This window comes from Trichogramma pretiosum, unplaced genomic scaffold (genome assembly GCF_000599845.2).
Source record: "Trichogramma pretiosum strain Unisexual culture from Peru unplaced genomic scaffold, Tpre_2.0 scaffold72, whole genome shotgun sequence".
In the NCBI taxonomy this organism is placed as follows: domain Eukaryota; kingdom Metazoa; phylum Arthropoda; class Insecta; order Hymenoptera; family Trichogrammatidae; genus Trichogramma; species Trichogramma pretiosum.
In genome coordinates, this window is record NW_019640833.1 from 665,546 (window position 1) to 681,667 (window position 16,122).

At 38.4% G+C, this 16,122-nt stretch overlaps 1 protein-coding gene across 3 annotated transcripts in view; it reads right to left on the reverse strand.

The window, feature by feature from the left end:
* LOC106656291 (transcription factor kayak) overlaps positions 1 to 16,122 on the reverse strand; it is a 48,737-nt gene that overhangs the window by 28,615 nt on the left and 4,000 nt on the right. Inside the window, exon 1 of one of the 3 annotated variants that reach the window (XM_014377171.2) lies at positions 14,949 to 15,154. The exons of 1 other annotated variant lie outside the window; for it this stretch is intronic. In XM_014377171.2, the coding sequence (XP_014232657.1) occupies positions 14,949 to 15,026 (78 nt within the window). In that variant the 5' untranslated portion in view covers positions 15,027 to 15,154. Of the gene's footprint in view, positions 1 to 5,271; positions 5,651 to 14,948; positions 15,155 to 16,122 lie in introns of those variants that run through there. One more of the 3 variants, XM_014377170.2, reaches the window with a different exon arrangement.

Below are 16,122 nucleotides of genomic sequence, written 5' to 3' on the forward strand. Positions count from 1 at the left end.
CACACACACACACGCCTGCGGACACTCTGGATTGATTGTTATTACCATCGAGGATTTCCTTCCATGCTATCTCGCGCTGTACGTAAGACGATTTAATTGACCACGCTCAACGCCTTTTTTCTTTCTCTCTCTCCTTCTCTTTCATTTTTTTCTTTTTTTTCTGCGCTCTTTTTCTGGTGTTGCGCCGAGCTTCGCATGAATGAAAACGAGCCGAATGAGCGTCGAGAGCCAAGGCACGCAGATGACAGATGTTTTCTCGAATGGCTCGCGGCGTTGTTGGGACAACTTTTGTGCTGTGTGCGTCCTCGCGGCTTCGAGTTGATGTTGTTATATACACATATATTGAGTACTCGACGCGTAGAACTTAATTGTTTATTATTATTGCCTCTCGACGATAAGGCACGATAGTTTGTGTTTGGTCATTATCGCGCGCGAGATGAATCACCCGTGTGTGTGCGTTTCTTTTTCCTTTTTCTTTTTCTCTTCTTGTTGCAAGCTTCGAGACTTTCTTTTTTTTTTTTATTATATGCAGCTGCTCGATAGCATTCGGAGACTGCGTATCGATCGTACGAAAGTCGCTGTGTTTTTAGCCGAGGCGTGGTTCACGTGCTCGATTCGTTATCAATTGCGCGGCATCTTTCGAACTTGAACTTGCGCGTTACGGCTGCGACGCGCCTATACACAAATTGACATCGCTAAAAGCTGCTCAGAAAACCCGACTGCTCGATGCTCGTGTCGAGTATAATTCCATTGAATACACAAAATTCGTGTCCTTTGTCTCGTCGGTCAGATGTCGCATTTATGCAGGGCGCGTACCGAGAAGTTTCAAATCTCAATTTCACCTATCAAGCTCTCGCATTTTCGACTCGGTCGCCTCGACGAAAGAGAGCAGCGGCTAATCATCGGAGGCACGCTTCTCGCTTTATGCGCACTTAGCCCTTCTAAATCAATTCTGAAATCACGATGAGTCAAACGCGCGAAACCTGTACTCCGTATAGAAATTTCGTCGAAGTTTCTTGTATCTCTCGACTTGACGTCTCTTTCTCGTCAGCTGCACGCCGGCATTGAATTTGCCGAGCTTATTATTGCATAACGAAGCAGTTTAAGGAACGTAACAAATTGTTAAAAATAACCCGCTTGGCCAGCCCCGCCGATACTTTAAAATGTCCGTATATACTTTTACTCGTGTGCGTCTGGGACTTTTTCTCGGAAAACCTTCAAATACGAGTTACTTTTTACGTCTGTACACGTATGTGGCCGATTCTGTGTGAAATTAAATGGACAAAACATTTTTCTGCTGTAATGCAAAACTTGTTAATAATGTCATTTGTGTGCCTAAATTTTATTAGAATTTTTTAGACCGTCTTTTGCCCCTTTTCACAGTCCCGAAGTTGGTGTTTTTTCTCAATTCATGCTTATTATTGCTAATGTTAAAGCATTTCTAGTTATGACTTATGCTCCAATGAACCAGGAATTTTTGTAATATTCGTAGTAAGCATGAATTTCGGAAAAACGTCCCGTTTAAGACTCTAAAAAAGAAGGATAGACGGTTCTCAAAATTTTATTAAAATTTGGAAACATGTATGACATCGAAAAAAAGTTTTTCACGACATCGTAAAGAAAAGTTGGGGGACATTTGATTTCACGGAGAATCGACCATATATTGCGAGTATGCACGCGTCACGTGCGGCAAAATAACATTGCATTGAAACGGTAATAATATAATGCACCTGTATTGTAACAGTGTGTGACTTCCGGCGGTTTTTTCTTCGCTCCTTTTACGTTCAACGGCCAACTGTGCTTATCAATCGTCAAAAGGTTTTTCCCGAATAGTCGTCGTGAGTGTTGTTTTTTCTCTTAATTGATAGCTTAACGTCTTTGTAGCTACATTACGTTAATTTGCACTCTTTTTTGTTAATTAGCTGATTGGTGACAAGTCGCATTTTCTTCGAACTGATGGTTTCGGTAATTGTTTAGAGATTCGTAAAATGCATGCAGATTTGAAATGTGCAACTGCAAGTTCGTGGGCGCTTTTGCCTTTTACTTTTTCGTGAAAAGTATATAGCGTGGAGTTGGATGGTCTTTCAAATAATCTGTTTAATACGCGTTCACAATTATTTTTTCCTTTAATTTATGTATATACCACGGCAGGAAGTCAATACTTCGACAAATATTGAATTGTTCGCGTGCTTTTGCGACGGTATACATTGCTCTGCTTGCTTAACTGTTTATTTGCTATACGTGCTTTTTAAGTGCCTTCGCTATTTAATGAATCTCTTTGACGTCAATTACTTTACTGATTTTTTTCTTTAAAAATCTATTACATCTCTCATGTCAAGGTATATATATCAGAGCTGTGCTCGAAGAAAAGTTTTTTTTTTCATGGTCAACGAGAGCAACCTTGGAATACATTTATGCGTACTTATGAAATCACCTTTGAAACGTAAAAACTATTATTCAACAGCTTAGAACAATGGAAAGTGTTCGTTAGGACTTTTCAAGAGGAAAAATCAAGTGCGCGTACATTGTAATAATTTTTCATAGACACAGTTATAACAAGAATGTAAAAATTCAATGTATCAAAAAAATGCCGCCATGTGCTGTGCGACGTTCGGGGCGGCTCTCTCTCTCTCTTTCTCTCTCGGCGCGATATATTCGCATACATATAAGATTATGATAAATCGCGCGCTGACGATTTCCAGGAAACTCTCGCGCAGCGAGCCTCGTTGGTGCGAGAGCTTGAAACGCTCCGGCTCACGCAACGCATATATAAAAAAAGCTTTTGTCCACTCCAGCGAGAAATTAATTCACTTTAATCGCAAAGAGCCTGCTACATAAGTTTCATTAATTTTGCCAAAGATAAGAGGTAATACGCGCGCGCTACGATCTAATGGATGACAAATAAATGGATCGCATTACTACGCAACTTTTTAGCCTCTAATCGTTGTTTGTAACAAAGGACTTTTCGCTAATCCACTCGTCCGCGTATCTACTAGAGATATTTTCCGCATTTTTTTTAATTATTTCATTTACAAGTCAAGCATCTAGACAGAAATTCATTAGGATAATGCTATGACCGATCGATCTTTCAAAGTCCAAAATATTATGCTTATTAATGTGTTTATAAGCCTACACGATTGTGACTTATGATGGTGCCTTGATCATATGGGCATCAATGCGAGTCAAAATTAAAGCAGTACATTAGTTTACTAATTAGCTAGTGGCCTGCTTATCGCACATGCTTTCGACCTTTTTGCCAATCGATTTCAATTAAAAACAATCAAAGGCGATAATAACGTTGTTAGTCTATAACTTGTTTCCAAACATCTCTCTCAGATGAAGTAAGCAAAAAAAAAAAGTAATAAGAAAAAATAACTCGGAATGCATTTTCAGGAAAATCATGACTCACCTCGCGTATAATAGTCAAAATCCACGAAACTCGTTATAAACGTCTAACTCGATCATTCGATTTTGTCACACAAATAAGCGGGAGTTTTTAAACGAATTTCTAATAAACACCCGCGAGCGATGCACACATATACCTATATGCAATAACGATGGCTTCTCTAATGCCTTCTCGCGTTCGAATGGCTCGCGAGCCTGGACGATGTATGTGCCACTGTTCCATGACATTTTTAATACTAAAAGTAATGATGACGTCGCGCAAGTGGCACAGATTTCTTTTAATGTACATAGATCGCATACGCACATGCACACTATCGTATACGTACATATTTACTAATAATGTATACAAGCACACATTCACACTTTAATCGAGCCAGAACAGTTGCCTTTTCTCACACTCTCACGTTCCATCAGTTGCAAGGTCGCACGTATTACACGCACACACGCACCAGTGCATTATGCGCGCACAAACAGTACCGAGCGTACGATTATAAGAAGAAAAAAAATAAGGAGCCAAGTTCGATCAAATGCAAAGCAATTTGTACGTAATGCATCGTCGTGTGCATGCGTGTGCGGCCTGCAGATGCGGTGCGTATACATGTATTTTTTGTGCGTTATGGCATCGAGAAAAGAAGTTAACCCCGATTATTTGATAAGGTATAAGCTCGCCTCATGGTCAGAGGTAAATGTTTACCGAGGTGGTTTTACGATGGTGATGATGAGCTAGCACGTACGATCCAAGTTAAAAATTGTCGGAAATTCTTTTTAATCACGTTTAGTTGGTGGTAAAATAACATGCTTCAGTGGTATAACCCTCGTTAAAAGATTCAATATCAAAATCGGATTATCTGTTTGGTGACTAGCGCAGGACATTTGCTGCCTCGAAGGACGCGTTCGTATTGTCGAAAAAAAAGCGAAAAGGGGTACGACAGTGTCGCAGGAAGGGGGAGAGCTTGCATTATAATCAACTCGTCGCGCACAATGAATGCACATCGAGAGCACAAAAGCTGCGGACGACAAAATGTATGCACGTACAATGTAGCTCGTATCGGTTATCCGTGTTAACTAACAAATAAGCTTATGCGTGCGTTTAGCGGCGCCAAAAAGTTTTCGATTACTCCGCCGGTTCTTTTGCCAGCGCGAAACTCCCTTGAGAATCGATATTGGCAAGTTCAAACGAAATGAGCCACAAGCCCCGTTTAGAACATAAGGTTTGTATACCCTAAAGCCCTACACGGATAATTACACATAAATATCGGTTTGGTTGACGAAAGTATATACACGCGAGAGATCGGCAGGGCAAGGAAATTTGACTACTAGTAGAGTTAGAGCAGAATAATAAGTCCCTTGACTAAACCTTCATCATTTTTTTTAGAGATAAACAAATGTATACAAATTAATTTTATGAATCAAATGTAACAACTTTTTGAAAAGCTGTGACAAAAATTTGCAATAATAAATATATATGTTGTTATATCGTCAAAGTTTTACCCTCAATTTTGGTTCAAAATAAATTATTAATTTATCAAATCACTCGCGCTATTCATTTGATTTTTTTTCAATATTAAATTATTAAAAAACATTTGAATGACAATTTTCTTAAATCCCCCATTTATTACATATTTTTTGTTTTTATTATTTTCTACTTTTTATGTACGACATTTACGTCTAATGTACACTTGATTCGTGCGCTTCGTGATTTGTTACTTGCGCGGGACAGCCTCAAAACATTCACGACTGACATTTTTGACCACAATTAAAAATTATTCTTCGAAAGCAATTGTTAATGGACATTCAATTGTGAAATCCGTCAAACCGAACTTTTCCTCGGACAAAAACGGAATACGATAATGAAACGACTCTTACCACTTTCTCATTGTAATTCCAATAATCTCCATTGTCCATTGTGGGATATATGGAGCACATGTTGTATGCATTAGTGTCGTCCATATAGGAATAATCATAACCGGGATTCGGCACGAGTTGAGACATCGGAGAGCCGGCGAAGTTTTCCGAAATTTCCATGTAACTCTGCGCCAGTTTTGAAAGAAAACGGCGAGGCAAAACTGCTTCGCGAAATGGTACAAGCACTCGAAAAGTCACACAAACCGTTCACGTTCGAACAATTACAAAACCGTACTATTAGCACTGATAAACACCAAACAAGAACCAAGAACTTTGAAGCCAAACGTCAAATTTACCGCGCAGCGCGTCGAGCTTTAGTGCGTCTGCTGTTCTAGTCGAGCATTGACTGAGCGGAGCAACGTGACCGTCCGATAGCTATATAAGCTGTATGCACGGCTCGCGCGGCTACAAACAGAACGAGCATTATTTCCCCCTCCCGCGCGCGGCGCGTTATATATATACGGGCCGTATAGCAACCACTGAGGCCACCGCCACCGCTGCTACTACACTCTGCCGGCTGCCAGAGCAGCGCGTACATACATACTTACACGCATATATATACGCTACATACATACATTACGAGCGCAAAAGCAGTGAGAGTGGCTGGCTCGGACGCTCGTATTTGCACTCCTCCCGTGACGTCAGCCGCTCGCGCATCCCCTCCAGCGGCTCCTGCATTGGGACATTTTGACGATTAATTCCCCGCTATTTTCGCTGGAAATTCACAATGGGGGTGTACGAACGCATCTTATACACACCGACAAAATCCGAACTCTCGAGTTTGTTGTTATTCGCGGCTCTAGCTTCACGCGACGTTCAATAAAAATCACGTGTCATTTACAATAACATTGCCCGGCATTAGAACAAATATTTTACTGAAAATCCAGGGGGGAACTATGCACTGTAACGAGTATCCATTATTTTAGTGACATTGTCAAAGTTATTCTAGCATTTTCCAAACATTTGCGATGTACACATTTGCGATCGTACACTTTCGTATATTCGAATGAATCTTAAATCGACGCGCGAGCAAAACATATTGAAAAAAAGTCTAAATTAGGAGCGACTATTCCAACTTCGAATATAACAGTCAGAAAATCATATTACAATGAGAATTGTCTACAGGTAGACACGGAAGGAATCGATTTTGAAAATATTTCAACTATTTAGGCCATTGTTTATGCAGCACCTGCTTGTGGATTTCTGATAAATTAAATCGAAATCGATGAATAATTATGATTTAAATTTGTTTGATTTTTTGAGTTTATTCATACTTAAAACCGTTATCTAATCGACGATTCATGCGTAATACGAACAGCAAATTACGTCGGACTTTATCACTTTTTTTGGTCCGGTATAAATTGAAATTCGGCAATCTTTCGATTAAATGAGTATAAGTCGGAGTTAATTCTCCGAATCTCTAGTGCGTATTTTCTCATCTAGAAATAACCAAAAAACACTTTTTCCCCCATAACTTTTTATAATCATTACTCATTCTCTCACAGATATTGTATATTTTGGACTTCCTGACACATTAAACGGATTATTCGTGATGCAGCAGATCGATTTTTACAGTGCATGTATCTCAACTCAAGTTGTCAAAGATAATGCTTACTCGAAGACGTGTTTGAAAAGTATTGCAAAATGTGTTCACCCAAGAAAACTACTACGAAGTCGATTGATGATCCGACAACATTTCAACTATTCTTTTCAATTGATAGCTGTGTGTAGCCTGTGCCGACACTAGATAACAAAGTGTCATTACACAGGCTTACATTGTAAACAATCGTGAAACACAGTGTTAGAAAATATTTATATTTTGCACTTCAACTTTATTGGCATTATGAAGATACATATCATATTTTGGTGAAGTGCATGTCTAATTGTAGCAATTAATAAATACACCGATGCTATTGAAATCTGACACAGCTTAACACGATCTTAAAGATCGGTATTTTTTGATTAATTTTTTTCAGATATTGTGAAAAAACATCTATAAAAATTGGGTGCTGTATTGATACTAACAATTTGTAAAACATATCGCGGAGTTCTACCAAAAATATACCACACCTTACATTATTTTTTTACGTCATATTTTCGGTAGAACACGGTATGGTTACTTTTATTCTTAATTTTTCTTTTATAATGAAGATTCTTTTTTTACACATAACAATATCCCCCTGTATGCTACCCTACACGCACGATAATGATTTTTTAGACGAGAACATCAGTCGTGCTTTTGATATCGCCACAATTAATTTTTCAATTTTACCGTTAGATAATCCGAAAAAAGTTTCACGATCGGTTTCAAGGTTGCAAATAATGATGGGTGGGCAAGTTGTCGTGAAATTATTTTCGACCTTGCTTAGTACAATCTATCCCGTGTTTTACCTCCCACTAGCAATGGAGAAAAAATTTTCTGAAAGAAAAAAGTCTTTCCAATGTTTACCATTACGCTACCAAGTCGGAACGTGCCGATGCAAGCAAGCCATGATTTACCTTGGATAATCCTTTTATAACTGATTACCTACTTTTAACTTTTTCAGATTATCCAATAAAAATATAATTGTGAGTGGCGATCGGGACATTTATCTGTCAAGGTTGCAATTATTATCCGAAGAGCGCAGAGCACGACTTACAACTATACATTATTTAATTGAAAATTGCCATCATGTTGTTGTGTTATAAATTATCCTGGAGAAAAAGATAATGTATTATTTTCAAAAAATTTCTGTAAAAATCGAAATTTTTACCCTGTATTAAGGTATTGCTAAACAATCCGATATTGTTTCGTTTGGTACTGCGCAAATTAGACATATTATTAGCAGTACCTAGTGAACAAGGAAATAAACTATATTGTATTCAAAAATATAGGAAAAATTTTAATCTTTACTTGTAGTCATTAAACGAATTCAAATAATATCAAATTTATCATCAAACGATTCATCAAATCTCAAAATTTTGAACGAGCATCTCAACTTTTAACTGCATGGAAAAGTCCATCTTGGCTACGTTTAGAAACTCACTCGAGTATAATTACGATAAAAATTTAATTTTAGTAAAACTTGATCTTTCAATTTTCATGCAATAGATTATACAACAGTGGCTTCAGTAGTAATTTCATTTGGCTCGCGTAGTCAAAGACAATTAACGCTTGGTGTGAAAATTGGTTATAATATACTGAGGAATGTATCTTAAAACAAAGAAATAATAATCCACAAAATGACAGAACAATGGTATACACAATAAGTTAACTATATGCAAATAAAGTTTGCGAACGCTAAAAATTACGCGGGGGGATAAACATGATCATTGGCGCAAATCCCCGAAGTTTAATCTTTTGTTTCCGAGCGTTGGTCCGTTTTCGTCGTTGTAGCAGTGCAAATACATGTACAGACTACAGACTCACGAACAAAGCCAAACTGCTGAGTATATAGCGCATCGTAGTGCTATTAAAAAGCTCCGAAACTCGACTATATCATCGCGCATCGCAAGCAGGCTTCTTTTTTCTTCATTTCTCAGGGGGTTAATCGAATACCGTAGTGGCTTATAAAGCCTTACGATCTTGTCCGCAGACGACGATAACGAGAGTCATGCTGTACATGTACATAACTGATTAGTTTGGGGTTGTTTTTTTTTGCTCAACGAAATATTCCAGCAATGCGCATGCGAGCAGTAGCACGAAAAACATTCACACAGTCGTGTTTGCTTGTATAGTTCAATTAAGTCACGCAGCAGCCGGCAGCGAGAGAAAAACTAAAATCATAATTATTACGATTATTTCACATTCGAGCAGACGCATTATGTATATAGGCGTGTGCCGATGGTCGAATGCAGCAAAACGGAAACGTCGCACGGTGCATTGCACAAGCAATAGGACGCGCTCGCGCTCGTTGTGTTGTGTATACAAAAGAGAAGAAAGAGCGAGCGAGAGAAAGAGATCTATAATACGGTGCGCGCATAGTAGCACGTGCCAACGATAATACTTTTATCACTCGCAACAATATAAATAACGAGTCTTTTTCTTTTTTTTTTCTTTTATTTTTCTTCTCTCGTCGTATCATTAGTCGACACTGGCATATAATGTGTGCACTGCCGTACGTTTATGTACGATATATGTGCAGCATGCGTTACCCTTGAAGAAAAGATTCAAGGAAACTATTTGTGCGGATTCGACCAAACGGCTTAACAAAGCATTGAACTCATTTTTTTTTCTCTCTTTCATGCATTATTTATTATACTTTGTCATTAAGTTTTTATGCACGTTTAGGAGAGCTCGATCGCGATGGTGTACGCGCTCAATGTGTAAATAGTTTATATGTATATACGATGAATTTGTTGAAAAGTCACTGGGCGAATTCTTCGCGTGCGCGCTTTCTTCGGCGGAATGCAAAACATTTTCTGCGAACGAATCCACAACAAAACAACGCTCATCGACGCTCTCCGCACGCAATAATTTTCGCTATCGAAGCGCAACCGATGCATAGAGCACATATCGCTCCTCGTCATCTCTAATTGTGATATACAAAAATCCAAGCCAATGATATCGAGTGTCGCGCGAGTGAGCGCGTGCACACACGCGACTCGTCTCTTTCTTTCTTTCCCTCCCTCCCTCCTTCTCTCACTCTCTCACTCTCTCTGTCCCTCTCTATTTCTCCTCTTTCTCTCATCAGGTGCGCGCGCGCTTATAATTCAAAGACTTTTTTGCGTGCACTCGATGACTCACCCGCGCGCGTTCTGCTCCGCTGCAGGCTTCCTTTCAGTTTTTTTTCTTCTTTCCGATTTCTTCGTTGCGTACTTAATATTATGGATTATCTCGGGCGGCGAGTGTTAGCCAGTATGTTTTTACATATAAGCCTGCCATGTATACGCACTAGCACGCGGGAACTTTGTGCGCACGTGTTTTAGCCGCGGCGCGGATAAGACCCGCGATATACATACGTGCACGCGCGCGCACGAGCCGCGCTAAGTGTATATTTTCCAGACACTTTTCTTATCTGTTTTTTTTTTCGTTCGTGTTCTCCACGATGGATCGTAGTCGAATGTTATGGGTTCTCGCTTGTTTGACTTTATGCGCGCCGCGCGGTCGAGCGTATTGGCAAAATACTCGCGCGAGTTAAAAAAGAAAAACGCGGCCATTAGCGTCGAGGTAATTCTGTCGAGGAAAGAAAAATAATATAATTCCTCGGGAGAGACGTAAGTACTCGTTAAGTCGAAATCTCGCGCTCGTAACTCGCGAGCATTAATTTTAATAGGACCGCGCGCGTGTGCAGTAACGGCAGACATGCAGGAGGCAGACGCGCGGCAGCAGCAGCAGCGTTCGATCTGCTGAAATGTAATAAGCACGTATAAGCGAGTCGTATGCGTTTGAACGTGCTAAATCCGACCAAACAGTCTTCGATATTTCACACGAGCTCTCGTGTATATACGTAGTAATTTTCGAGAGTAAAGCGCGAATGTGCTTTTAATAAAATTTAGCCAGCTGCCCTCACCGGTTTGACTTGTGCACCCGTATATGTATGTATACACACACGCTACCGATGTATCGTATATACGCGCGTATCCCTTCTCGCTTAAGTGCGCGTAGCAAATCGACGCGTCGGCCTGCAGCGGTATATACGAAACGCCCTCGCTAAAGGCAGCGGCACATCGGCACCCCACTGGCCGATTCCCTCGCGCTCCATATCGATTTTTCGACTTGCGGGGGAGTCTCCGCGTCGTACACAAATACGTGCGCGCGCGTTTTTTTCCTGTGTATGCGCACACACACAGCAGTAGCAGCAGCAGCAGCAGCAGCAGCAGCAGAGCAACAGAGCTCGAAGCACCGGGGGTTGATCCGGAAATCGCAAGTGAAAGCACGGAATATACGCGCTATCTCTCCTCTCTCGTTCTCTCTCCTGTGCTCTTCTTCACGGATGAATTTTTGTCATGCTCGCGTGCGCATTTTCCTGCTTATATACGCGCACGTGGATAGATGGCCAATCGCGCGCAGATACAGATCGGATGGATATACGTCAAAGAGGCATTCTCTCTCAGGATGAGATCGTTAAAATTTGCTCCGGCGAGTTTAATGGCTGCTCCGCCATACCACGCGTATACCTAATGTTTCAAGATTTATATTTTTCAAAGGCCATCCAAGGAGGGTTACGTCGAAGGGGGAAGTCGAGCCAGGAGAGTAATGGCGAATACTCGATGTATCTTATCTCGAGGTAAATGGCATCTGTGCGAAACGTGAAAAACTTTTCGACCTAACCCAAAGACGATCGATTGTCGTCGGCGAAGAGAGCGAAATATTAGTCTCGACTTGGAACTAGCTCAGCACGATCGATGGTAATCGAGAGTATAATTAGGAGTGACAAAAAGCGATACAGCACGTAAATCTCATTCGTTTTTAAACGTATTATGACATTGAGATGGAAAAATTATGTCTTACTTAACAGGTGTGCCCGAGTCGCAATGTTATGTGTTCGCGTACTATTGAACTTGTTCGTTATCGGTGCTTCCGTCAAATCACAAAGACTTTTTATTGTTTTATTTTTCTATGTCTCTGTACGACGTGCCGTGAAACCAAAACATAATCTTTATGAAACGATTTCTTTTTTTCAATAAAATCTACATTTTACGCAGACCGTACTTAACGTATAGGTGATACAGATGTTTTTCAAAATACACACGACAAAAATTACTATCTTTTGTCGTCACACCTTATCGTCGCCATCCGTGCGTCCGGCACTTTTCACAGTTTCAATTCTAATCAGATCGATCCATTTAAAAAAGTAGCTTGCAATTCGTTAACTCGGCGCGTATAGGGTCGATTACCCCTATGCAATTGCAATATTACACTAGCGCTAGACGCTCGATCTTTCAAGTACCGGGTTCCACTCGTGCACACTGCGAAAGGGAGACCATCTGTCAAGTGTGTCGCTGTTAATTATTGAATCTATATAATATGTACACGGCTGTAATCATATCTTCTTGAAACTCGAGATAAAAAATTTAACTTCAAAACCATTGGTAATAGGGCTATATGTACGGGGTTCCACTGTAATTCAATATCTAACGCTTTATGAAGCGAGTAGCTAAAGTAATTAGTAAGTTTGAGACTCGATTCTTGTGGAACAAAAAAAATCTTTAAAAATACGCATATCTCATAATACAAATCCTTTCAAATCTTAGATAAGATATTATTTCCATCAAAAAAGCGACTCTTTCGTAAATATTGAAAACCAAATTTATCTTGTTGACTAAGGAATATCCGTTAATTAGAGAATCGTACAGTTTTTTAATTTATCCATGGAACGAAAAGAAAAAAGTTTCACTGTAACCCTCGTAAACTATTTTTTATCAGATCACAGTTTGTTTCCACGTGGTTGAATTTTTTTAGTATTTGATAAGCCTCCACACGTACTCACACAAAAGCCAAGTGTGTACAAAGCTCGAGGTGTATATCCCCTTGTTATGAGGCATTTGCATCTTATCTATATCGATTTAAAAGACTTGGAAATTACTGAGGTAAAAAATGCACGAACCCACCGCCATGGCCGCAGTCACCCCTAGATAAAACCATCAGGCGCGAATGGCAAATATAAGATAATTAAAGTATATTATAGCTCAGGTATACGCGATACTTTACGTGCGCAAACAGCAGCAGAACAGCTGCTGCACAGTAAACTGGCACACGTGCGCGGCAATAGAAGTTTTCGTCTCTTATAATGTATATAACTATTCCTATGGTGTAAAATTTATAATATGGTATAGGATCTGCTCGCGCGGGAGTTTCGTACATTGCAAACCAGCCGATCATTGTGTAGGTATATATATCATGAGGTGCGGAGAACGTGAAATCCGAGGCTTAACAGTAACGCTAAACTATTATTATACTTAAATGCCTGAGTATTATATATATTTCGGCGGTAGCTTTTATGGTCACGTGTAATCGGATTTTTTGAGCTTCAATGTTGTTTTTATATTTTTCTATCAAGTATCGTGAAATAGTGTTTTTCAGTTTATAGATACAGGTATCTTTTAGAAATGAAACAATACGTTCAATAGAATTTGACTAAAATAAGCGAAGCATTTAGTTGCGTGGATTTATTTCTCTTAGACCAATAAACGTATTGTTTAGTGAATAAAATTAAACAATTTTTTAAATTTGGTTTACTCTGTAAAATCAAATAATTCAAAATATTTAGAATTGAACAATCATATAATAAATGCTACAATTTTTTTAAATCAAGGAGTATTCTTTTTTAAATATCATAAATCGCTATGTAGTTCAGATTTTTTTACACCCAATATAATTATTCTTTTTTTGTAAGTCAAATGTGCAATCATATTCATCGTACCCCAACATATTGCTAAATTTAATACAAATCTAAGCTAAACAATTTTTTTCTTTAGAGTACTTAAAATTATAATAATTTTATTTACAATTTTAATAGACGCGAATAAATTTTTGCTACTAAGAAAAAAAATCATTTTCCATAAATAGAAATTTCCAATAAAAATGATCTATAGTTTTTAATATGAATGCATAAAAGTTTAGTTCGTGACTTAACAAAGTTTTATTTTATAAAATTTCCCAACGACCGAGAGCTATGAAACACATTATATACTTGAGCTGAAGAATGTCTTCTAATTTAGTGAGTTAGTAGCATGCACTACATGAAAATCCCCTTTTTGCAAATGATGCAAGTAAGTAGCAGGATAATGTCGTAAAGCGAACAGTTTTTTTCGAGCAAGCTAATTAGGACCTCAATGAATTTTACGTTATCAAGTGCAACTATTTAGTACTCCGAGACTTTCCCCGTTTTGAGTCCTTCTCACTTTAGTATTTTTTTAAAAACAGCTGCGGTAAGAGCCGCAGGCTATCCACAGAAGCCCAACGAAAAGTGCTAGATCAATACACACACGCAAGTTCAGAGTCCAGCATGCCTAAAGGGGGAGATTATATTTTTACTTTCGTATGGTGTATTTATGTGGGGCAAATGTGAGGGCACCCCTCGATCTTTTATGCAGCTTTTATGTATACATACACATATATTTGTGCATTATAGTGTAGAAAAAATACTGCACGTGTTTATAACCCTCGTGTTATACTAATATATATCTATGCCACACATAAGAAGATAATATTTAAGACAAGCTCTTTTGGGAAATTAAGTCAAGTAAATTCCGAATTTATATGATGTCGGGAGTTTTTATGATGTTTCATTTGACTTCAAATTTGTTATTAGATTTATTTTTTTACGTTATTCTTAAACTCAATACAACTAAATATTCTATTACAAAATTTAAAGTACTTGCAAATTAAGTCCACCCCTCAATATGGAAATTTGAAGATATTTTCAAAGATGATATTTTTCAAAAGCTTAATTAATCGAGAAACAGCAGAACTTTCATTTTTCAAAAAGCTTTGAAGAATGAATCAATTAAAAAAAAGTAGAAAAGTACAACAGTAGACATTGTATAAAATGGGCTAATATGTAACAAAATCAAAAGAAAAAAATATTATTTAGATAAAGTATATAAACATGATCAATCGTAAGAGAACTAATTTACGGTCGTTTCACAAACTGACACCTATTCAACGATCATTGCGTGCACAATATTTTGTTGATACTTTGATGGTTACTTACGTCTATGAAATCCAGAGTTGGAGTTGATCGCCAACTATAATACAGCGGCAAGTTACCATCATTTTGATATGGGTCCATCTTTGTAAAGAGATTTTCCACGTGCGAGGAATTTTAATTGGTCGATTAAAAATATTAACTATCATTCGTCTGGATAACTGAGAGACGATAAAAGTCCGTTCTCCGCGTGACGACGAAGTAGTAGTGCGCCCAAGGCAGGTAAGAAAAGCCGCAATGTTTACAAATTTTATTTGGCCAATACAGTTGCGTGCGCCGATGCCGGGAGTTCTTATGATGTTTCATTTGACTTCAAATTTGTTATTTGAAACGAAGATTTGACGAAATTTAAAGTACTTGCAAAATTAATTCCATCCCACAATATGAAAATTTTAAGATATTTTCGAAGACGATATTTTTTAAAGGCTTAAGAGTTCAAAAAGCTTTGAAGATTCAATCAATTAAAAAGAACAATAAAAGTACAACAGAAGACATTATATAAGATGGTCTAATATGTAACAAAATCAAAAGAAAAAAACATTATTTAGATAAAGTATATAAACATCGTCGATCGTAAGAGAACTAATATACGGTCGTTTGTTAGTTCTAAAACCGTATACGAAGTTCGAAAATAGGATCGCACGCGGTAGATTGTTACTTTCTGTTACAAAAGCTTCAGTTCAATTAAGCATAAATACATACCATCATTAGTTGATTCAGCAACGCAATTTATGCACAAAAGCATCGCATTATTTCCTATTCGAGTGTATATAAACTATAATACTAAAGTGAGCATGCGCATGTGCGTATAATCTATGCGTATTCATTGAGCGCATTTATCATCTCTAATTATATTGTATAGTTCGATAAACACATTCTCTACTTTTGATTGTAAAACCTAATGTTTTTTTTTGCTACCACGTTGGTGCACACCATTAGGAAGAGGAGAAAACTCGCTTAGGCGGACATCGTTTTACGATATATACGTTTGCGTTTGATTAGACGGTGAGAAAAATATCAGACTCTCGCTAAACCCTTCGCAATTGTTCATGCGTTTCGAGTCTTTCTCGGGGCATACACGTGTTCCTCGCGTCGCGCACTCGTTATACAGTGTGTCCCCTTGAAAAGGCTCGACTCGTGAAAGTTATAACTCGCTTATTAGTATTATTGCCGACTCTCG